Genomic DNA, 22318 nt, shown 5'->3' on the forward strand with positions numbered 1-22318 from the left:
ACGCGGGCGAGTGGACGTGCCCGGAGACCACGTGCTCCAACCCCAACGACCCTCGGCACCGCAAAGTCAAACCCTGAGAAGCTACGAAACCCGGGCGCCCGGGCGCGCAGCGAACCGTTAGCCGTTGTTACCCAGGCAACCAGAGCGTTGGTTCGCCAACCGCTCCTGGCCTTCGACAGCTGCGGCGCATGCGCGGGCCCGCCCTCTCTACCCACACTCGTTTCGCCCGCAAGCGAGAGTCCCGGGATTTGACCCGCGGAACGCCCTGTAGTTAGGGGCGTGACAGAACGGAACGCGGAAGTGGAGGATGGATTATGATTGGTTCCCACTTCGAGTTCCCGGAAGTCAGAGGGCGTCGCGCGAAGGCTGAAGGCGTCGGGAGCTGACGGGAGCCGACGGGGACCCCGGGACCCTCCATGCCTCGGTACGCGCAGCTCGTCATGGGCCCCGCCGGCAGCGGGAAGGTGAGGAGCGGAAAGTCGCCGCTGTGGGGGGCCGGGGCAGCGGCGGGGCAGCGGGCCTGTGAAACCGGGGCCTCGGACGACCCCCTGTGCCCCCCGCGCTTCAGGGTCCGTTCTGCTTTTGCTCGGGACTAAAGGTAGTTGCTAAAGTTCCTTGAGTACTTAGGCGCCGGTGTGTTTTCTTTAAAAAAAAAAAACATTGAAGGGCTGGGAAGGTGGCTCAGTGGTAGAGCGCTTGCCTTGCATGCCTGAGGCCCTGGGTTCGATTCCTCAGCACCACATAAGCAAAAAGAAAAAAGCCGGAAGTGGCGCTGTGCCTCAAGTGGTAGAGCGATAGCCTTGAGCTGAAGAGCTGAGGGACAGCACCCAGGCCCAGAGTTCAGGCCCCACGACTGGACCCCCCCCCCCAAAAAAAAGAAGGTGTTTATTTCATTTTAAAATATTTTAAGTTGCTATTAAGAAGGTGATATGCAGAGGGGCTACACATGTCAGGTAAAGAGCACACGTCTTTTTTTTTTTTTTTTTTTTTGTCGGTCCTGGGGCTTGAACTCTGGGCTTGGGCGATGTCCCTGCAAAGAGCACATGTCTTTTTGGACAGTGTCACCCCTTCCCTCACTCTCTCCTAGTTCCCTGATTTATTTTCATAGCAGCCCTTGAGATTGTCTTTTTTTTAGGAGTAAAAGCAAACACCTCCAGCCTGAGGCTCATGCCTATTACAGGCATAAAATGCTGGGATTACCCTGCGTTTGAGGGTCAGAGGTGAGAAGGATCGGGAGTTCTAGGCCAGCCTGGGCTACAAGTTGAGCTGATGTGTGACAGTTGAAGCTCCTGAGTGGCTGTTGTCCCAGCTACTCAAAGTGCCTGGGATCTGAGGATCACAGCTCAAAACCAGCCTGGCTAGAAACCAGCCTTGGCCTGAAACTGGAGGTGTGGCCCAAATGGTGGGGGGCCATCTTTGAGGAGACAATGAGGGAAATAACTAAGGGACAGCTCCCAGGCCCTGAGTTCAATGCTTAGGACTGGCACACATAAACTTAGGATTGTGCTAGGCACTGGAGGCTCACATCTGTAATCCTAGCTACTCAGGAGGCTGAGATCTGAGGATAGAGGTTCAAAGCCGGCCCAGGCAAGAAATTCCCCATGAGACTCTTTATCTCCAACTAATCACCAGAAAACTGAAAGTGGCCCTGTGGCTCAAGTGGTAGAACATTTGGCTTGAGCTGAAAAGCTCAGGGAAAGTGCCCAGGCCCGGAGTTCAAGCCCCACAATCGACCAAAAAAAAAAAAAAAAGGATTGTGATTGTTATTGTTACATTATACTGCAGAGAGAGAGAGAGAGAGAGAGAGAGAGAGAGAGAGAGAGAGAGAGAGTGTGTGTGTGTGCATATTTGCTGGTCTCACAGAATCCTGCCCAGGCTGGCTTCAAATTGAAATCCTCAGATTAGGCATATAAAATACAGTATAAATGAAGAAATTGCCCAGATATCAGAGGGAGAAAGTCCAGAAGCATGTTACTTCAGTCTTTATCACAGCCTGAGCCATTGACTTGGTCCCTAAAGGATATGAAGGTGAGTGGCCTGGCCTGCTCTTACTCTTATTCCTGTGACTTTACAGAGCACCTACTGTTCCACTATGGTGCAGCACTGTGAAGCCCTCAGCCGGTCTGTCCAGGTGGTCAACCTAGACCCAGCGGCCGAGCACTTCAACTACCCTGTGATGGCTGGTGAGTCCTGGCGGGGCCTCCCCTCCTTTGGGAATAGTAGGTAGGGGGAGAAGGGAGTGCAGGCTGCCCATCCTGGAAGCTGAAAACATAATTATTGTAGCTGGGCACCAGTAGCTCATGTCTACCAGGTAGTTCTTCAGGAGGCTTAGATCTGAGGAGAGTGGTTTGAAGCAAGCCAGGACAGACAAACTCTAGAGACTGATGTTTAAGTCACCAGCAAAAAGCCAGAAGTGAAGATGTGCCTCAAGTGGTACAGTGCCAGCCTTGAGCAAAAACGCTAAGGGACAGTGCCCAGTCCCTTTGTTCAAGCCCCAGAACCAACACACACACACACAGCAGCTATTACAGTCTGATGCCCCTGGTGAACACATTGATTGTTGTTTGGTGGTCTGTTTGTGATGATATGTGACAGTGGTTTTTTGTTTTGTTTTATGGTATTAAGCCTTGAACTCAGGAAACCTATTGTCTTAGGAAAGCACTTAACCACTTGGGCCACATCCAGCACCACTCCAGTTTTGTGGTGGTTTATTAGAGATAAGAGTTTCACGGACTCTCCTGCCCGGGCTGGCTTTGAACCGTGATCCTCAGATCTCAGCCTCTTGAGTAGCTAGGATTACAGGCATGAGCCACCGGCGCCCGGCTCAGACCATTTTCTTTCTTTCCTTCCTTCCTTCCTTCCTTCCTTCCTTCCTTCCTTCCTTCCTTCCTTCCTTCCTTCCTTCTTTCCTTCCTTCTTTCTTTCCTTCTTTCTTTCTTTCCTTCTTTCTTTCCTTCTTTCTTTCTTTCTTTCTTTCTTTCTTTTTCTTTCCTTCTTTCTTTCCTTCTTTCTTTCTTTCTTTCTTTCTTTCTTTCTTTCTTTCTTTCTTTCTTTCTTTCTTTCTTTCTTTCTTCCTTCCTTCCTTCCTTCCTTCCTTTCTTCCTTCCTTCCTTTGGGTCTGGTCATGGGCCTGAACTCTGGGCCTGGGCGCTGTCCCTCAGCTCTTCACCTCAAGACTAGCACTGTACCACTTGAGCCACAGTGCCACTACCAGCTTTTTTTTTTTTTCCTGCTTATGTGGTGCTGAGGAATTAAACCCAGGGCCTCATGCATGCAAGGCAAGCACTCTACCACTGAACCACTTTCCCAGCCCCTCAGACCATTTTCTTAAATTGTCACTACCACGGTTTGAACTCAGCCTCTTCCTTGATCAAAGCTAGCCCTCTGTAGGTTGAGTCTCACCTCCACCTCTGTTTTTTGATGGTTATGGTTATTTTATAGATAATGGCTTATGGACTTTTCTGCCCAAGCTGGCTTCAAACTTTGATCCTTTGGATCTGAGACTCCCTTAGTAGCAAGGATTACAAGCATAAGCCCCTTGTGCCCAGCTGTATTATTTTTATTGGTGATGGTGGTAAGTTATGGCCCTTGAACTTGGGGCTTGAGTACTGCGCCTGGGCTCTTTTGTACTCTACCACTTTGAGCCACAGCTCCACTACTGGTTTGCTGGTGGTTAATTGGAGATAGGGTATCATATACTTTCCTGCCTGGGCTGGCTTTATTTGATCCTTAGATGTCAGCTTCCTAAGTAGCTAGGATTATGGGCATGAATCTACAGCACCCAGCACATATTTTGTTTTTGAGATAGGGTCTTGCTAACTTTGCTTGGGCTAGTCTTTTAAATCAGTGATCTTCCTTCCTTTGCCTTGCAAATACCTGGAATTATAGACACAAACCACTATGCCCAAATCCATTTTTTTCCTTTTTTTTTTTTTGTTGTTGGTTGTGGGACTTGAACTCTGGGCCTGGGTGCTGTCTCTGAGCTCTTCAGCTCAAGGTGAGCAATCTACCACTTGAGCCACAGCACCACTTCCGGTTTTCTGGTGGTTAATTGGAGATGAGAGTCTCATGGACTTTGCTTGCCCAGGCTGGCTCAGAACAGCAATCCCCAGATCTCAGCCTCCTCAGTAGCTTTTTCCATTTATGTGGTACTGAGGAATGGAACCCAGGGCTTCACACATGTGAGGCAAGTACTCTACCAATAAGCTACATTCCCAGCCCCAGGATTGTAATTTTCAAGAGGACATTCTTCTGTTCTTTCCAGACATCCGGGAGCTGATTGAAGTGGATGATGTGATGGAGGATGCATCGCTGAGGTTTGGTCCCAACGGAGGACTGGTGTTCTGCATGGAGTACTTTGCCAATAATTTTGACTGGCTGGAGGACTGTCTCGGCCATGTGGAGGATGACTACATCCTTTTTGACTGTCCAGGTAAGTCAGCAGTTTGTGTTACCTTTGAAGCTGTAGTTATGTTCTCTGTGTAGCTCTGACAGCACAGCAGCAAGGTGCCATGTCTTGTGCATTTGAACTTGATAGATTACGAGGTAGCTGTGGTCTCTGCCTTTCTGGGACTCAGTCCAGTGGTTTGTGAGATACCAGAAACAAAATCACCCCAGTGGTCCCTGAATCCCTCAGTAACTAAGAGTGTCGCATGCAGGGGAGAGGGAGATCTCTGGTCTTGTGGCCTCTAAGCTGCAGGGTAGAGGTGAAGGTGAGGGGCAGTGTTTCAGGTTGGGGCTCTCACACCCAAGGCCTCATAAGTTTAATACGGTTTTGTGGCCTTCATTTGTTTTCTTTTTTTTTTTTTTTTTTTTTTTTTAATTGGTCATGGGGCTTGAACTCAGGGTCTGGATGCTGTCCCTGAGCTTTTCTGCTCAAGGCTATTGCTCTACTACCTTAAGCCATTCAAGCTCCACTTCGGAGTTTCTGGTGGTTAATTGGAGGTAACCATCTCATGGACCTTCTTGCCCAGGCTGTCTTTGAGCCATGGTCCTCAGCTCTCAGCCTCCTGAGTAGCTAGGATTTAGAATTCCTCTTTTCACCTTGGATGGGAGGACTTAGGTATAGTTGATGACTTAACCTGTTTTCTGTGTTCTTTCTGCAGGTCAGATTGAGCTGTACACGCATCTGCCTGTGATGAAGCAGCTAGTCCAGCAGCTGGAGCAGTGGGAGTTCCGAGTCTGTGGAGTTTTTCTTGTCGATTCCCAGTTCATGGTGGAGTCATTCAAGGTGTGGGGATAAGTGTGTTGGCGATTGCTTGGTCATGGGTACTGTACAGAGATGGCATCCTCCTCTAACTACAGTGATTCCTGGCATTGCACACATCAGTCTGGAGCTATTTAGTATCCTTTTCTTAATTACTATATTATTATGTATTTTTAACTCACTAATAGATATTTTTAGCTCAAAAATAAGAAATGAAATACAGATTTTGGAGAGTTACTTGCTTAAGAAAAAGCTGATACAAGCCAGGCACTGGTGGCTCATGCCTGTAATCATAGCTACTCAAGAGGTTGAGATCTGAGGATTGCATTTCAAAGCCAGCCTGGGCAAGAAAGTTCGTGGGACTCGTAATGTCTAATTAAGCATCAGAAAACTGAAGTGGCACTGTGGCTGAAAGTGGTAGAGCGCTAGCCTTGAACAAAAGGAGCTCAGGGACAGCACCCAGGCCCTGAGTTGAAGCCCCAAGACCAACAGAAAAATAAAGGTCTATTTGGAATTTCTGTCTAAACTGGAATTTGTGGTTAGCACAGATGGAAGTCCACATCTTTTATTCTTCCCTCACCCGGGAGTCCATGTGAGCTGTGGTTCTCTAGGTCTTTGGTCACAGGAGCATTTCTTACTCCAGCATTGCTGGAGTGGGTAGAGGCCTCTCTCGGTGACTGAGGCAACCATTGATCCCGTCTGTGCCTCTTTCAGTTCATCTCTGGCGTCCTGGCGGCCCTGAGTGCCATGATCTCTCTGGAAATTCCTCAAGTGAACATCATGACCAAAATGGACCTGCTGAGCAAGAAAGCAAAGAAGGAAATTGAGAAGTGAGTTTCCTGTCCTGTGGCTGTCAGGTCTCAGCCCTCTGTCTGCCGAGTTGTGACCTTCCCTGCTGTAACCCCGGCCTCCTGATTAGTATTCATTTATTCTTTACTTTGACAGGTTTCTGGATCCTGATATGTATTCTTTATTACAAGATTCCACAAGTGGCTTAAGAAGCAAAAAATTTAAAAAACTGACTAATGCTATTTGTGGACTGGTAAGCTTTTTATTATTATTATTTTTTTTTGGGGTCCAGTCGTGGGGCCTGAACTCTGGGCCTGGGCGCTGTCCCTCATATCTTCAGCTCAAGGCTAGTGCTCTACCACTCGAGCCACAGCACCACCTCCAGCTTTTTTCTTTTTGCTTATGTGGTGCTGAGGAATCGAACCCAGGGCCTCATGCATGCAAGGCAAGCGCTCTACCACTGAGCCACCTTCCCAGCCCCTGGTAAGCTTTTTAAAGTGTATTTAATCTTGAGAAGATTTTTGCTGGTCATGGGGTTTGAGCTCAGGGCCTGGGTGCTGTCCCTGAGTCCTTTTGCTCAAAGCTAGTGTTATACCACTTTAAGCCACAGCTCCACTTCTGGTTTCCTGGTGGTTAATTGGAGATCTCATAGATTTTCTTGCTGGGCTGGCTTCAAATCATGATCCTCAGATCTTAGCCTCCTGAGTAGTTAAGGTTAGAGGTTATATATAGAGCCATCAGCAGCCAGCTATTTTTTTTTGGGGGGGGGGGTCGGTCGTGGGGCTTGAACTCTGGGTTTGAGCACTGTCCCTGCACTCTTCAGCTCAGGGCGAGGGCTCTATCTCTTGAGCCACAGGGCCACTTCCTGTTCTCCAGTGGTTTATTGGAGATAAGAGCCTCACGGACTTTGCTGCCTGGGCTGGCTTTGAACGGTGATCCTCAGATCTCAGCCTCCTAAGCAGCTAAGATTATAGGTGTGAGCCACCGGTGACAGCCAGCTAATTTTGAGGAGTTTTTGGCCTGGTTGAGAATTTGACTGCATCTAGTCCAGCCCCACACCTGCAAAAAAAGAAGGGTCTATTGAGGTGGCCACTTAGTTCAATTTAGGAGATATGGAGAGCCCAATAAATCAGTATACCTTACTTCAAGCTAATGGTCAGTTGAGAGCTGGATATAGTAGTACACACCTGTAAACCCAGCAGTTGGGAAGCCAAGTTAGGATTGCAGGTCCTAGGCTACCCTGGTCCACATAGTGAGATCCTGACCAAATAAAAAGCTAGAGGTAGGCTGGGAAGGTAGCTCAGTGGTAGAGTGCTTGCCTTGCATGCATGAGGGCCTGGGTTCTATTCCTCAGCACCCTATAAGCAGAAAAAGCTGGAAGTGGTGCTGTGGCTCAAGTGGTAGAGCACTAGCCTTAGCTGAAGAGCTGAGGATCAGCGCCTAGGCCCAGAGTTCAGGGCCCATGACTGACTGATAGAGAGTCTGTCTAGCAAAAGCCAGGACTCAAACCCCAGCACCACCAAAAGAAAAAGATGATGAAAAAGGTGACATTGATCAAGATGCATAATACTCAGGCTGACACGTTGATTTGAAACCTCTTTGTACAACTACTTAAAGATAGTTAAAAGCAAAAACAAGAGCTGGGAATGTGGCTTAGTGGTAGAACGCGTGCCTAGCATGCATGAAGCCCTGGGTTCGATTCCACAGTACCACATAAACAGAAAAGTGGAGCTGCTCAAATGGTAGAGTGCTAGCCTTGAGAAAAGCAGCTCAGGGACAGTGTCCAGGCCCTGAATTCAGGCCCCAGAACTGCCAAAAGAAAAAAGAAAAAGAAAAAACAAAAATTGGCTTTCACCGTTATTCCCAGTAGATGTGGGGTTCAGATGAACATGCGTGGCCCAGCGTGTGGTTAAGCAGTGAGCCAGTGTGAGCTCAGGGCAGTCAGCAAGGGTTTGCCTGCCTCTGCCACCGCCACCACTCCTCCCTTTGAACCCAGGCGCAGATGTTGTAGTCGGGAGTGCAGATGGCTAGAAGTCTCTGCTGCGAATTGAAAATAATGTATTTTTCTTGAAATCCTCACCACAGATTGACGACTACAGCATGGTGCGGTTTTTACCATATGATCACTCAGATGAGGAGAGCATGAACATTGTGTTACAGAATATCGATTTTGCCATTCAGTATGGAGAGGACCTGGAATTTAAAGAACCAAAGGTGATTTCTCACTTGAGCTGTTTTTCCTGGCTTGGGGAACATAATTGCCAGTAGCCTCCTACGAACCTAGGCAACTCCTGGAGTTAGGATCTTTGTCTTGAGAATGGTGGTGCTCCCTGGGCTTTCTGGGTAATCTTCCAACTCCCACGTGTGTTCAGCGATTGTATGGATTTTACTTCACCTATTGGAGCAGCTATAGTCTTCTGTGTTTGTGCTTGCTGGGAGATGTGTGAAAGGAGGTGGACAAGGTAGAGTTGAACTTGGAGGAGACTAATAGCAGCTGGCAGGAGAGCGCTGCCACAGCATGGGACAGAGAGCCACTGAATGTAATCCATTATTTTTTGGGTGACATAGGAGCACACTAGATTTGCCAAAGGTCTGAGTTGTTTTCTTTAAGACAAGCACTAGCTAGTAGTCCAGGCTGCTTGGGATCTTCTTCCTTCAGCCTCCCAAGTGGCTGGGATTATAGGCATGTCCAACCACCCCTACCTGGAAAAATTCTATTATGCTTTTTCTTACCATTACTATTGCCTATAGCAGCTGGGTGCTAGTAGTTCTTGTCTGTAATCCTAGCTACTCAGAAGACTGAGATCTGAGAATGGTGGGTTGAAGCCAGCCTGGCAGAAAAATCCAAGCAACTAGCCGGGCGCTGGTGGCTCACGCCTGTAATCCTAGCTACTCAGGAGGCTGAGATCTGAGGATCGCAGTTCAAAGCCAGCCCGGGCAAGAAAGACCGTGAGACTCTTATCTCCAATAAACCACCAGAAAACCGGAAGTGGCGCTGTAGCTCAGGTGGTAGAGCGCTCGCCTTGAGCTGAAGAGCTGAGGGACAATGCCCAGGCCCAGAGTTCAAGCCCCACGACCGACAAAAAAAAAAAAAAAAAAAAAATCCAAGCAACTTTTATCTCTAAATTTACCAGCAAAAATCTGACGTGGAGGTGTGGCTTAAGTAGTAGAGCACCAGCTTTGAGTGGAAAACAAAGCTAAGGGACAGTATGTAGGCCCTAAGTTTGAGCTCCAATACTGGCACCAAAAAAAAAAAAAAAAAAAAAGATTTCCTGAGATCAACACCTGAAGCTCACCCTCCATACAGAGTAAATGACTGAGAAGAAATGAATGCATTTTCTGTTTTGTGTTTCCTTTGTGCCAGGAACAAGAAGCTGAGTCTTCCTCTATGTTTGATGAATATTTCCAGGAACGCCAGCAGGAATGAAGAGTAACTCACTATGAATATGTGACAGCAGGCAGCCACATTGGCAGCACTGGCTGTACTGTGCTCCCATAGGAAGCTGCTGCTTTTAATTAAATAGGTGCACTGGCTCATTATCAGGAGCACTGGCTCTTTATCAGGAGCACATTTGATTAGAGCTCCAAGTTCCTCTGGAGCTGCTCTTGTTTGAAGTGGTATCTTCTAACCTGGTGCTGGCAGCTCATGCCTGTAATCCCAGCTACTCAGGCGGCTGAGAGCTGAGGATTACAGTTTGAAATCAGCAAGAAAGTCCACGAGATTTTTATCTTCAATTAACCACCAAAACGCTGGAACTGGTGCTGAGGCTCAAGTGGTAGAGTGCTAGCCTTGAGCACAAAAAAAACTTGGGCAGTGGCCAGACCCTGAGTTCAAGCCCCAGTACTGGCACCAAAAGGGGGGTGGTGGTGGTATTTTCTAGCTGTTCACTGATAATTCAGTTATACAGAAGGCTGAGATCTGAGGATCTAGGTTCAAAGCCAGTTCAGGCAGAAAGGTTCTCTAGACTCTATTTCCAATTAACCAGTAAAATATTGAGCTGGAGGCATAGTTCTGAGCAAGCAAGTCAAATAAGCATAAGGCTGTTAAGTTCAAACACTGGTACCAGCAAATATACATATACATATATGTGTGTATATGTATGTATGTACATATATGTATGTATATATATATATGTAGTATAATTTAGAAAGTAAATGTAACTGAGATATGTGTGCACATACAGGAAAAAAATTAAAAGCTAAAGCCACATGCTGGTGGCTCATGCTTATAATCCTAATTGCTCAGGAGGCTGAGATCTGAGGTCCATGGTTCAAAGCCATCATGGTCAGGAAATTTTTTGAGACTCTACAATAAACTTTGAAAATGTTGGAAGTGGGATTGTGGCTCGAGTGGCTCTAGTTGAGGGCTAGCTCCTGAGGGCGAGCGCCAGCCTGGCCCAAAGGCCCGAGACTCTTACCTCCAGGAAACCAGCAAAAAGCCCAAAGTGGAGCTGTGGTTCAAGCGCTTGGGCCCCAGCCTTGCGCGAGAAAGCCAAGCGAGAGCACGGGCTCCCGGGTTGATGAAGCTCCAGTGCAGAAAGAGGCCATTGCTTAATTACTGGGACTCCGCGAACCGCAAGCCTTCCTAGCTTCGCGTGCATACTACGCATGCGCAGCGCGCAGAGACTCTGCTAAGTGCGCTGGCGCCCCCTGGCGCTCTGTTAGGCCAGGCCGGCGACAGCCAGGCCGGAAGCTCCGCCTCTGCCTGGCCTCGCCCCTTCCGGTTCACTTCCGCCCTCTCCGCCCAGCCCTGCAGGCCGGAAGCGCGGTGGTCCATTCAGGTCCTTTTCTGCTCCGAAAGCCGAGTGCCGCGGAGATGCCGGTGAGGACTCGGGCCAGGGATGCGGGCGGAGGCGGCGGGGCCCGGAGTAGGGCGGGGGGCGCGCGCGCGCGCAGGCGGAAGAGGGCCGAGGCCGGGGAGGAAGCGGCGGCCTGGGGAGAGGGACCCGAGGGGGTCGGGGCGGCCCGGGGCGCCGGGCGGGGGCCGTGGCCCGGGCTGGGGAAGTGGGGCGGCCGGCCCCGCCGCTCCCTGCTCCTCTGCACGGCCATTTTCTCCCCCTGCCCAGACCCCCCGGGACAGCCGGGCTCCCGGGGCCTCCCCGGAGCCCTGAAGGCCGTAACTAGGCGTTTGCGTTTGCAGCTCAAGCCCAGGGCCCAGCTTCCCCTTTCCCGGCCAGCGCTTCCCCTCCGCCCGGTGCGCCCAGTGGGGGTCAGGGCGGCGGGGTCTCCGCCTGGCCTGCGGAAGAAGCGGTGGCTCGGTGGCAGACGGTGTGTGACGAACGCCGCTGAGCATCTCCTGCCTGCTGAGCACACAGCACAGGAGGCCTGTGTGCGCGCGCCCGCGCCCGCGCCCGCCGTGCCCGGCCTGGGGCTTAAACTCGGTCTGGCACTGTCTCTGTACGTCCCTTGCTCAAGGCTAGTCCTCTACCATTTTTTTTTTTTTTGGGGTCCGGTCATGGGGCCTGAACTCTGGGCCTGGGCGCTGTCCCTCAGCTCTTCAGCTCAAGGCTAGCGCTCTACCATTGAGCCACTTTCCCAGCCCTCTACCATTTTTTTAAATTGTGAAAATACCCTACAGAGGGGTTACACACGAGCAAGGTAATGAGTGCATTGCGTATCACGCATTGTTGCTACCTCCTTTGTTTCCCCTTCCCATTCCTTCCCATGTCCCCCCTCCCCATTTGAGTCCCAGCTCCACTTTGAGCTTTCTGGTGGTTTAATTGGAAATCGTAGCTTCACGGACTTTCCTGATAAGGCTGGCTTTGAACCACCCTCCTTAGATCTCACCTTCCTGAGTAGCTAGGATTACAAGCCTGAGCCACCGGTGTCCAGCTAAAGGCTACCCTTAGGGAGCTTAGATTCTATCTGGTGGCTGATGCCTGGAAGCCTAGCTACTCAGGAAGCTGAGATCTGAGGATAGCAGCAGGGGAAGCCAGTCAACGCAACGATTTCATCTCCAAAATAAACAGCAAAAAGGTGGATTGGGGGCTGGAGATGGGGTTTAGTGGTAGAGTGCCCGCCTAGCATGCCTAGCCCTGGAGTTCCACATTAAACAGAAAAAGCTGGAAGTGGCACTGGGGGTCAAATGGTAGAGTGCTAGCCTGAGCAAAATAAGCTCAGGGACAGTGCCCAGGCCCTGAGTTCAAGACCGAGGACTGGTTAAAAAAAAAAAAAAAGCTGGGTTGGAGGTGTTGTCTTTGGTGAATGGGAATGTTGTCTACCAAAAAGCCAGACATCTTATAGAAAGCAGAAATAGTTAGCCAGGGGCTGGGAAGGTGACTCAGTGGTAGAGCGCTGGCCTTGCATGCATGAGGCCCTGGGTTCGATTCCTCAGCACCACAGAAGCAGAAAAAAAAAGCCAGAAGTGGCACTGTGGCTCAAGTGGTAGAGCACTCGCCTTGAGCTGAAGAGCTGAGGGACATTGCCCAGGCCCAGAGTTCAGGCCCCACGACTGGACCCAAAAAAAAGAAAAAAAAAATAGCCAGGCACTGGTGGCTCACGCCTATAATCCTAGCTGTTCAGGAGGATGAGATCTGAGGATCATGGTTCAAAGCCAGCCTAGGCCCCACAACTGACAAAAAAAAAAAAAGAAAGCAGAAATAGCAATTAACATACAAATTGCTTTCATAAATATGGTGTTTCCCTTCATCTGGCTCGTGCCTAACCTACTGAAGGCAGTATATATTGCCACAGATTTGAAAACAAGCTAAGGGAAAAAGTGATGTCTTGGTTAAAGCCAGGAAGTGAAGAACTGAAAAGTTCATTCTTGGAATCTGGTTGTAGCTTGAGGGGACGTATCCTGACTCAGGTGATCTTTGCCTGTTTCTCTGGTGAAACCTCTTCCTTTCCCCACCCCCGCTAGATGTGGGTTTGGAAGCGATGACTTCTCCTTTCCCACTGGAGAGAGTTTCCACTGTAAAGATAGAAAACACATAAATAACCTTAAGGCCAGGTGTTCTGCCTCATGACTTTAATCCTAGCTATTCCACAGAGGCTAAGATCTAAAGGATCACAATCCAAGGCCTAGACAGAAACCCTAGACAGAAAGTGCAATAGACTCCAAAATAACAAAAAGCAGAGCTGAAGGTATGGCTCAAATGGTAGAACACCAACTAAATGAACAAGCAAGCAAGCTGAGCAAGAACAAGGCCTTGAGTTCTAACCTCACTACCAAAAAACCCCCCAAAACAAAAAAAAAATACTAACTTTAAGAACCTAGTAAAAAATAGAATACAGGTACCAGTGGCTCATGCCTGTAATTGAAAAAAAATACAGTTTTGAAAAATTGAGACGTGGTCAGTATTTTTTATTTATTTTTTGTTGATTGTGAGACTTGAACTCAGGGTCTGGGTGCTGTTCCTGAGCACTTCTGCTCAAGCCTAGTCTCCACTTCCAGTTTTCTGATAATCAGTTGGAGATAAGAGTCTCACAGGGACTTTTCAGCCCAGTCTGGTTTGGAACTGTGATCCTCAGTCCTCAGCTTCTTGAGTAGTTAGTATTATGGGCATGAGCCACCAGTGCCTGGTGGGCTTATCTTTATTTTTATTTATTTTTTAATTTTTTTGTCAGTGGTGGGGCTTGAACTCTGGGTCTGGGTGCTGTCCCTCAGCTCTTCAGCTCAAGGCCAGTGCTCTACCACTTGAGCCACAGTCCCACTTCTGGCTTTCTGGTGGTGGTTAATTGGAGATAAGAGTCTTTCAGACTTTTGAAATGAGATCCTCTGATCTCAGCTTCTTGAGTAGCTAAGATTACAGCCTTGAGCCAAAGTGCCACTTTGGGCTTTTTCTGTTCATGCAGTGCTGAAGAATCGAACCCAGAGCCTCATGCATACAAGGCAAGCACTCTACCACTGAGCCTACTTCCCAGCCCTATAATTTAAAATTTTGATACTGGACATGTTTAATAACCAGATTGCAAAATCCAAATTTAACTGTTGAGTTTATGTGTGTGTGTGTGTGTGTGTGTGTGTGAGAGAGAGGGGGGGGGGAGGGAGGGAGGGAGGATGGGAGGGAGGGGTGGATACTTAAGTTTGAACTAAAGACCTCACATTGTTAGGCTCTGGATCATGATCCTCCTATTTCTGCTGGGATGGCAAGTATAGGCTGTCATGCTCAGCTGTTGGTTGAGATGAGGTCTTGATAACTTTTTGTTCAGGCTGACCTCCAGTTGCAATCCTCCTAATCTCCACTTCCTGAGTGGCTGGGATTACAGGGATGAGCTACTGCTTCTGGCCAGTCATTGGTTTTTGTGATCTCTTAATAGCCAGGTCTTCTGGATCACTGTGACCTTCCTTTCCCCCTCTGCTTCCTCTAGCTAATCTTGGGCAAGTTGCTTTTTTTTTTTTTTCTTTTGGAGGAACGCTGTGTAGTTGTGTGACACAGTGATACCTACTGTCTCTCTTCTGCTTCTGCTCTTTCTGGCTTGCCCACAGGCCTACCATTCTTCTCTCATGGACCCAGACACCAAGCTCATTGGCAACATGGCGCTGCTGCCTATCCGAAGTCAGTTCAAAGGACCTGCCCCTCGTGAGAGTAAGTACGAGCCATTATTGTCAAGATGGGGTTATCAAATCAGGGCACTTCGCAGCTCAGTACTGTCTTGTATTGTTCCTGGAGTCCTGAGACAGTGAGACTTAAGAAACCATCGTGAGGGTTCAGGGGGACCTGGGGGCTCTTCCTCAGGACGCGATTTCTCTCCAGCCAGCGTCTTTCAGTGTTGTGTGTATGCCAGGCACTTTTCTGGGTTCAGAATCCTTTGCCTCCTGTCGTCGTGTTTAGAGAAACTGGCTGGGTTTTATAAATACTTGAATCCTTGGCGGATGCTTCCTTTTCTAAGAAAGTGGATTGCAGGCAACACAGAAGAAGGGTGGGATGGAACTCTTCAGCGGGTGAATAACTGGAATTGAAGACAGCTGACCTGCAGAGAGACAAGCAGCTGAGCTCCAGGTTTTTCATTTCTGCTATGTGACAGGGACGGCCCGGCCCGGCCCGGCCCAGCCCAGCCCAGCCCAGCCCAGCCCAGCCCAGCCTGGCCAGCTCTCTGGACGGCCTTCATGAACAAGAAATAGAAATAACTGTCTTGGCATGCTGGAGCCAGCTGCCGGATATCAAACCCTGGGATTTTGACCTTACAAAAATGCAAAACAGCGAACGAAAATTTGCCAGAGCACTTGTGCCATGAGATCTGTCTTTGTCAAGCAGTGTTTCTGGGTTTTCTCAGCCTTGCCGAACAGCTTGTTCAAGTATATTTAAGTCAGAGTTTTCACACACAAAAAAAGATACACATCTGAACCTGATGTGTCCCTAAATGACCAAGAGTTCTCTTGAAACTACAGCATATCAGTTCACATAAAATTATATTGAATTCGTTTAGAGATTTTTTTCCTTTTTTTTTTTTTGTCGGTCTTGGGGCTTGAACTCTGGGCCTTGGTGCTGTCCCTCAGCTCTTCAGCTCAAGGCGAGCGCTCTACCACTTGAGCTACAGCACCACTTCCGGTTTTCTGGTGGTTTATTGGAGATAGGAGTCTCACGGTCTCTCCTGCCCGGTCTGGCTTTGAACTGCGATCCTCAGATCTCAGCCTCCTGAGTAGCTAGGATTACAGGCGTGAGCCACCAGCGCCCGGCTCTCTTTTTTTTTTGTCGGTTGTGGGGCCTGAACTCTGGGCCTGGACACTGTCCCTTAGCTCTTCAGCTCAAGGCTAGCGCTCTAACACTTGAGTCATAGCACCACTTCTGGCTTTTTCTGCTTATGTGGTGCTGAGGACTCGAACCCATGGCCTCATGCATGCAAGGCAAGCAAGCACTCTTCAACCAAGCCACCTTCCCAGCTCCGATTTTTTCTCTTTTTTAGACACTCATTAAAATTAACCTAGCTCAGTCTGTTTTATAAAAGCATCAAGAGGTCTTTAATGAGAATTACTAAATGATAATATTGTTTCTAGCTGGGCGCTGGTGGCTCATGCCTGTAATCCTAGCTACTCACAAGGCTGAGATCTAAGGATCACAATTTGAAGCCAGGTTGGACAGGAAAATCTGTGAGATCATCATCTCCAGGTTAGCCACCAGAAAACCAAAAATGGAGCTGTGGCTCAAAGTGATAGGGCATTAGCCTTAAATGAAAAATCTCAGAGACAGCACCCTGGCCCTAAGTTTAAGCTCTATGACTGACCTTCTCCCCCCGCACCCCCCCCCCCAAAAAAAAAAAAGTTTCTTGATTTAAGGTGCAGGTCGATTTTTTTTATTTCAACTAACCTTTCTAATAAGCATGCATAATTTTTACAAAAACAAGCTGAAAATATAGCACATACTTTTTTTTTTTTGCCAGTCCTGGGGCTTGAACTTAGGGCCTAGGCACTGTCTCTGAGCCAAGGCTAGCACTCTACCACTAAGCCACATTCCCAGCCTAACTTATTTTTCGTAGAAGTAGTTTTCAAAGACTATATTTCAGTGTCCTCATTTTAGCTAACTCTTAAACTCTTGACAGTCAGTCCTGGGTGGATTTTATTTATAGCTTTTGTAGAGTTCAGGATTTACATTTGGTTAACGTCTGCCTTTCTTCTCTTCCCTTATGTCCTGCTCAGCAAAAGACACAGACATCGTGGATGAAGCCATCTATTACTTTAAGGCCAATGTCTTCTTCAAAAACTATGAAATTAAAGTAAGTTACAGAGCTTATAATATTTAACTTTGGCTGGGAAGTTGGCTCATTGGTAGAGTGCTTGCCTCACATTCATGAGGCCCTGGGTTCGATTCCTCAACACCACATAAGCAGAAAAAAGCTGCAAGTCGCACTATGGCTCAAGTGGTAGGGTGCTAGCCTTGAGCTGAAGAGCTGAGGGACAGCGCCCAGACCCAGAGTTCAGCACCTACAACTAACAAAAAAAAAAAAAGAAGAAGAAAAAAACCATTTAACTTTGTTGTTTTCACATGGAGATAATATCCACTTTAGTCAGAATAAATAAAACAGAATAAGACAGTGCCTAAATGTTAAGACTGCATAAGTATTAGTTTTTTTTCATTCCCCTTGGATGTCTTTACCAAAGGTTGGCCAAATGTGTCATGGTCTCCATTTGTAAATAAAGTTTTATTGGAACACAGCCCCACACATTTGTTGATGACATTGTCTATAGCTGCTCTCTCTCTGTAACAGCTACTAGAGAGTTGTGGCCGAGACCTTGTGGCCCACCAGAGCCACCATTTATTTCCTGTCAACTTCTGGTCCAGATAGGTTTTCATGTGTCCAACAGCGATGGAGCCCTACTATGAGTCCATCCCGTGCTAGGGTAAGACTAGTCCCCGGAGCCCTACATGCAGGGTATGCATTTCATCCCATGCATTGGTGGCACAAGTCTGAGGGGTAGAGGCAGCACCCCGGCCCTCCCCTGAGCCTCCTTTTCTCCCCTTTGCTCTCAGCCCCGTGAGGGGGTCATAAAAGGAGGAGCTGGGGAAGCAAAGGTTTTCCTGCTAGGAGCAGCTACAACGAATGCAAGGCCGTCTTCCTGTAATCGTGAGCATGGAACACCTACTGTGGATTGCCTGACTGACTTTCTGCAGTCCAACGGGATCTGGAACCTTCATCTGTGGGCTAGATGCACCCTGAGGGGTGGAGGACTTGGGCCAGGTGTCGCACCACCTCCTTTGTCGTGTCCACTGGCCTTCCTCCTGTGGGCAGGCTCCTCAGCCCTCTCATGTGACCGGTGTCCCAGGTCCTCTTCCGTTTCCTTTAGATTTTGTTAGATGTTAGACTTGGAGCATTGTTGCAGAGCACCCCAGGTGCGGAGTAATTGCTCCTCCTGTTGAGTAAAGAGCGGATCTAGCCAAAGGGCTTTTTATTACTAGCCGGTCGGCAGGCCTTGGGTTTCCAGGCAGCTTTCTTCATTCTCCCGCTGCCCAGGGAGAGGCCCAGGCACAGGACAGCCGCACAACATCAGGGAAGCCGGGGTGCCAGCTAGCGGAGGCTGGGGAGGATTGCATGGCGGGCAGTGCTCCCTGACCCTGGGCTGGGCTGGACTGGGCTAGGCTGGGCAGGGCAGGGCAGGGCTGGGCTGGGCTGGGCTGGGCAAGGCTGGGTAGGACAGGGCTGGGCAGGGCAGGGCAGGGCAGGGCTGGGCTGGGCTGGGCAAGGCTGGATAGGGCTGGGCAGGGCAGGGCTGGGCTGGGCTGGGCTGGGCTGGGCTGGGCTGGGCTGGGCTGGGCTGGGTGGTTCCAGTACATAATCAAAAGGCAACAGATGAATGAATCCTGTGTTCACCAGGACTGTTTTTTTTCCTTTCCTCTTGCAGAATGAAGCTGATAGAACCTTGATATATATAACTCTCTACATTTCTGAGTGTCTAAAGAAACTCCAAAAGGTAATTAAACATCAAGGAACACACGTCGGGAAAGCTGCTGGGATTGGTCGGAGACCATTGGTGCCAGGAGAAGTGTTTCCTTTACTTCGAATTTGGTCTCCTGGAAATCTGGATTGTGTGTGTGTGTGTGTGTGTGTGTGTGTGTGTGTGTGTGTGTGTGTGTGTGTGTGTGTGTGTGTGTGTGTGTGTGTGTGTGTGTGTGTGTGTACACGCGTGTGCCGGATGGAGTGTGTGTGTGTGTGTGTACACGCGTGTGCCCGATGGAGTGTGTGTGGAAATCCGGATGGAGTGTGCGTGTGTGTGTGTGTGTGTGTGTGTGTGTGTACACGCGTGTGCCAGGCTTGGGGCTTGAACTCGGGGCCTGGGCGCTATCCTTGAGTTTTTTTCACTTAAGGCCAGCATTCTACCACTTGAGCCAGGGCTCCACTTCGGCTTTTGTGGTGATGAATTGGAGATGAGAGTCTCATGGACTTTGCGGCCCAGCTGCCTTCTTGTCCCATGGCTGGGACCGCAGCTCCCTCTGTGACCTCATGGGACAGTTGACTGACATGAAGAAAGAAAGAAAGGACAGGGTGTTGGAAGGCTCAGCATCTGTTTTTTTCTTTTTCTGTTTTGTATATAATTTTTATTATAAAGATACTGTACAGAGGGGTTACAGTTATGAGTAATGAGCACACTTCCTCTCGAGCATTGTTACCTCCTCCTTTGTTTTCCCCTACCATCCCTTCCCTCCCTTAACATCTGTTTTTTTCACTTTAAAGTCTACATTTACTTCGGTCTTTAATGTAGACAGTAGTTCAGAGCTATTCAGAACCATTCTTGGCTTTTCCTCTTGCAGAAATCATATTGTTTTCACCTTGCTCTAGACTTAGAGATGTTTTAAAATTTGTTGACTCACATTACTATTTCAAGATTTAGTTCAGCTGGGCACCGGTGGCTCACGCCTGTAATCCTAGCTACTCAGGAGGCTGAGATCTGAGGATCGCAGTTCGAAGCCAGCCCAGGCAGGAAAGTCTGTGAGACTCTTATCTCCAATAAACCACCAGAAAACCGGAAGTGGCGCTGTGGCTCAAGGGGTAGAGCACTCGCCTTGAGCTGAAGAGCCGAGGGACAGCGCCCAGGTCCCAAGTTCAAGCCCTATGACTGACAAAAAAAATCAAGAAACCCCACATATGTCATCAGTTCTGTTTTTAATGTTTGTTACTGTATTTCACCGTAATTGGTCTCTCTTGCAATTCCATTGTATTGTTTACTTGAACATTGCTCGACCATGGGGTTTTCCAGGTTACACAAGGGTTCGGACGCTGCGTTTGGAAGTACGGTTATAGCTTGAATGCTGCCATCCTTCGCCCTGGAGATTGAGTTCTCACGCGGTGTCTTGTTTTCAGTGCAACTCCAGAAGCCAGGGCGAGAAGGAGATGTACACGCTGGGAATCACCAACTTCCCCATCCCCGGCGAGCCTGGGTTTCCCCTCAACGCCATTTACGCCAAGCCTGCGACCAAACAGGAGGATGGTGAGGGCGGGGTCGCTGTGCTCGCTGCCACTGGGTGGGGGCGCAGACTGGAAGGAGACTGTTGGGGGGAACCGTGTGGGCCAGTCGTGTGCTGGGCTTTCCCAGGGGTGCTTACCAGCGAGCAAGACCCTCAGAGCCTTTGAGCCAAAGATAATGTAGACGGGAAACCCCTGGCACCCTGCTCTTTCCGTCTCCTGCGTGGATGTGTGTAGACGCCGTGCGTGTGCAGCCCATTCTCAAAGCAGCGTGTTCCTCTGTTGTAGAAGTGATGCGGGCTTACCTCCAGCAGCTCCGCCAAGAGACGGGACTGCGGCTCTGTGAGAAAGTGTTTGACCCCCAGAACGATAAGCCCAGCAAGGTGAGGTTCCTCTTTCGCGCTATGAACTTGGGCAATCTTGTGCCTCATTATCCACAATGAGCCTGTCCCAGGACTTTGGGTTTCTGAAGGTCGGCATTGCTGACCTAGGGTGACTTCGGAGCAGGGCGCACTGAACAATAAAGTGTGTCTGAGGAGGCCATTTTAAATTAGGCAGGGGAGCTGTGCACCGTAGCTCACACCTGTAATCCTAGTTGCTCTGGAGGGTGAGATCTCAGGATCATGGTTTGAAGCCAGCCGGAGCAGGAAATTCCATGAGACTTTTTTTGTTGTTGTTGGTCATGGGGCTTGATCTCTGTGCCTGAGTGCTGTCCCTGAGCTCTTCAGCTCAAGGGAGTACTCTACCAATAGAGCCACACCGCCAGTTCTGGTTTTCTGGTGGTTATTTAGAGATAAGAGTCTCATGGACTTTCCTTCCCTGGCTGGCTTTGAGCCTCAATTCTCATATCTCAACCTCCTGAGTAGCTAGGATTATAGGTGTGGTATGTCAGCACTCAGCTCAGTAGACTCTTATCTTCAATTTATCACAGAAAGAGCCAGACGTGGCTGCTGTGGCTCAAGTAGTAGATTGCTAGCCTTGTGTAAAAGAAGCTCAGAGACATTGCCAAGGCCCTGAATTGAAGCCTAAGGACTGGCAAAAAAATAAAAATGAGGGGCTGGGAAGGTGGCTCAGTGGTAGAGCCCTTGCCTTGCATGCTCAAGGCCCTGGGTTCGATTCCTCAGCACCACATAAGCAAAAAGAAAAAGCCGGAAGTGGCGCTGTGGCTCAAGTGGTAGAGCGCTAGCCTTGAGCTGAAGAGCTGAGGGACAGCGCCCAGGCCCAGAGTTCAGGCCCCACGACCGGACCCAAAAAATAAATAAATAAATAAATAAAAATGAGGTAGGAGAGCGCGAGATAATAGGTTTTTAGTGTGTGATATCTTGGGTACGTGGTCAGACTAGTAGTAGCCACAGGGACTGTTATTATGTACTTGGAGGGTTTTGTTGTAGTTTGTGTGCCAATAGTGGAGCTAGGATTACAGGTGTGAGCCACTAGCTTCTGGCTTGGTGATTTTTTTTTTTTTTTGGGGTCCGGTCGTGGGGCCTGAACTCTGGGCCTGGGAGCTGTCCCTCAGCTCTTCAGCTCAAGGCTAGTGCTCTACCACTTGAGCCACAGCGCCACTTCCGGCTTTTTTTCTTTTTGCTTATATGGTGCTGAGGAATTGAACCCAGGGCCTCAGGCATGCAAGGCAAGCGCTCTACCACTGAGCCACTTTCCCAGCCCCTGGCTTGGTGATTTTTGTTTTGGTGCCATTAGGGATGGAACCTCAGGCTCATCAGACATCTTACACCACACCCGTGAGTCTAGGCGAGTTGATAACAGCTTCTGGACTAACACTAAATGCTTGTGAGTTCCGACCTTCCCTTGAAATTGCATTGATTTGACTTTGGTGTCTGTTTTGTCCCTCCCTCCCCCCTGCAGTGGTGGACTTGCTTTGTGAAGAGACAGTTCATGAACAAGAGCCTTTCAGGACCTGGGCAGTGAGGGCCCTGACCACGAGGTCCCTTCGCTTTGATTCTTTTGTGCTTGGCTTTGTGTGGAAGAGAGGAGAGAGCATGGCTGTCCTTGAAAAACGTCCTGATCAAATATCCTGGGGGAAGGAGAGAGGGTGGGTTCTCTGGGGTGATTGGCCATCTTCTATAGGTTTAAGCTGATGTTTAATAATAAGTGCTAATAAAGACATTTTTTAACATTTCACATCAGAAAAACTTCTTTTTGGCTGGCCCTGGGTTTTGGAACTCTGGACCTGGGCGCTGTCCCTCAGCTCTTCAGCTCAAGGCTAGCGCTCTATCACTTGAGCCACAGCGCCATTTCCAGCTTTTTCTGCTTATGTGCTGCTGAGGAATCAAACCCAGGGCCTCATGCTGAGATTGAGGATTGCAGTACAAAGCCAGCCCAGGCAGGAAAGTCTGTGACACTTATCTCCAATGAACCACGAGAAAATGGGAAGTGGCACTGTGGCTCAAGTGGTAGAGCACTAGCCTGGAGCTGAAGAGCTCTGGGTCAGCGCCCAGGCCCAGAGTTCAAACCCCACAACTGATC

The 22318-nt window shown here is 49.1% G+C and overlaps 2 protein-coding genes across 2 annotated transcripts; both read left to right on the top strand.

The window, feature by feature from the left end:
• Positions 1-33: 33 nt before the first annotated feature.
• On the top strand, positions 34-10324 carry LOC138840924 (GPN-loop GTPase 3). The gene is made up of 8 exons (XM_070041355.1): positions 34-464; positions 2075-2183; positions 4265-4432; positions 5106-5230; positions 5921-6036; positions 6152-6248; positions 8081-8209; positions 9360-10324. Exons 1-8 carry the CDS (start codon positions 417-419, stop codon positions 9420-9422), a joined length of 855 nt encoding a protein of 284 aa, XP_069897456.1. The 5' UTR covers positions 34-416; the 3' UTR covers positions 9423-10324.
• A 389-nt stretch (positions 10325-10713) lies between these two features.
• On the top strand, positions 10714-21973 carry LOC138840926 (actin-related protein 2/3 complex subunit 3). The gene is made up of 7 exons (XM_070041358.1): positions 10714-10817; positions 14427-14526; positions 16575-16651; positions 18276-18344; positions 19733-19859; positions 20123-20217; positions 21698-21973. The coding sequence occupies exons 1-7, from the start codon at positions 10812-10814 to the stop codon at positions 21758-21760; spliced, it is 537 nt and encodes a 178-aa protein (XP_069897459.1). The 5' UTR covers positions 10714-10811; the 3' UTR covers positions 21761-21973.
• Positions 21974-22318: the final 345 nt, after the last annotated feature.

This window comes from Dipodomys merriami, unplaced genomic scaffold, assembly GCF_024711535.1.
Source record: "Dipodomys merriami isolate MVZ:Mamm:240054 unplaced genomic scaffold, mDipMer1.0.p SCAF_307, whole genome shotgun sequence".
Lineage (NCBI taxonomy): Eukaryota > Metazoa > Chordata > Mammalia > Rodentia > Heteromyidae > Dipodomys > Dipodomys merriami.

Coding starts and splice junctions, on each gene's coding strand:
- LOC138840926 (XM_070041358.1), top strand. Junction 19,860..20,122: donor TGCGACCAAACAGGAGGATG/GTGAGGGCGGGG, acceptor CCTCTGTTGTAG/AAGTGATGCGGGCTTACCTC. Junction 20,218..21,697: donor AGAACGATAAGCCCAGCAAG/GTGAGGTTCCTC, acceptor TCCCCCCTGCAG/TGGTGGACTTGCTTTGTGAA.
- LOC138840924 (XM_070041355.1), top strand. CDS start 417: ATGCCTCGGTACGCGCAGCTCGTCATGGGCCCCGCCGGCAGCGGGAAG. Junction 2,184..4,264: donor CAACTACCCTGTGATGGCTG/GTGAGTCCTGGC, acceptor TGTTCTTTCCAG/ACATCCGGGAGCTGATTGAA. Junction 6,037..6,151: donor GCAAAGAAGGAAATTGAGAA/GTGAGTTTCCTG, acceptor TTACTTTGACAG/GTTTCTGGATCCTGATATGT.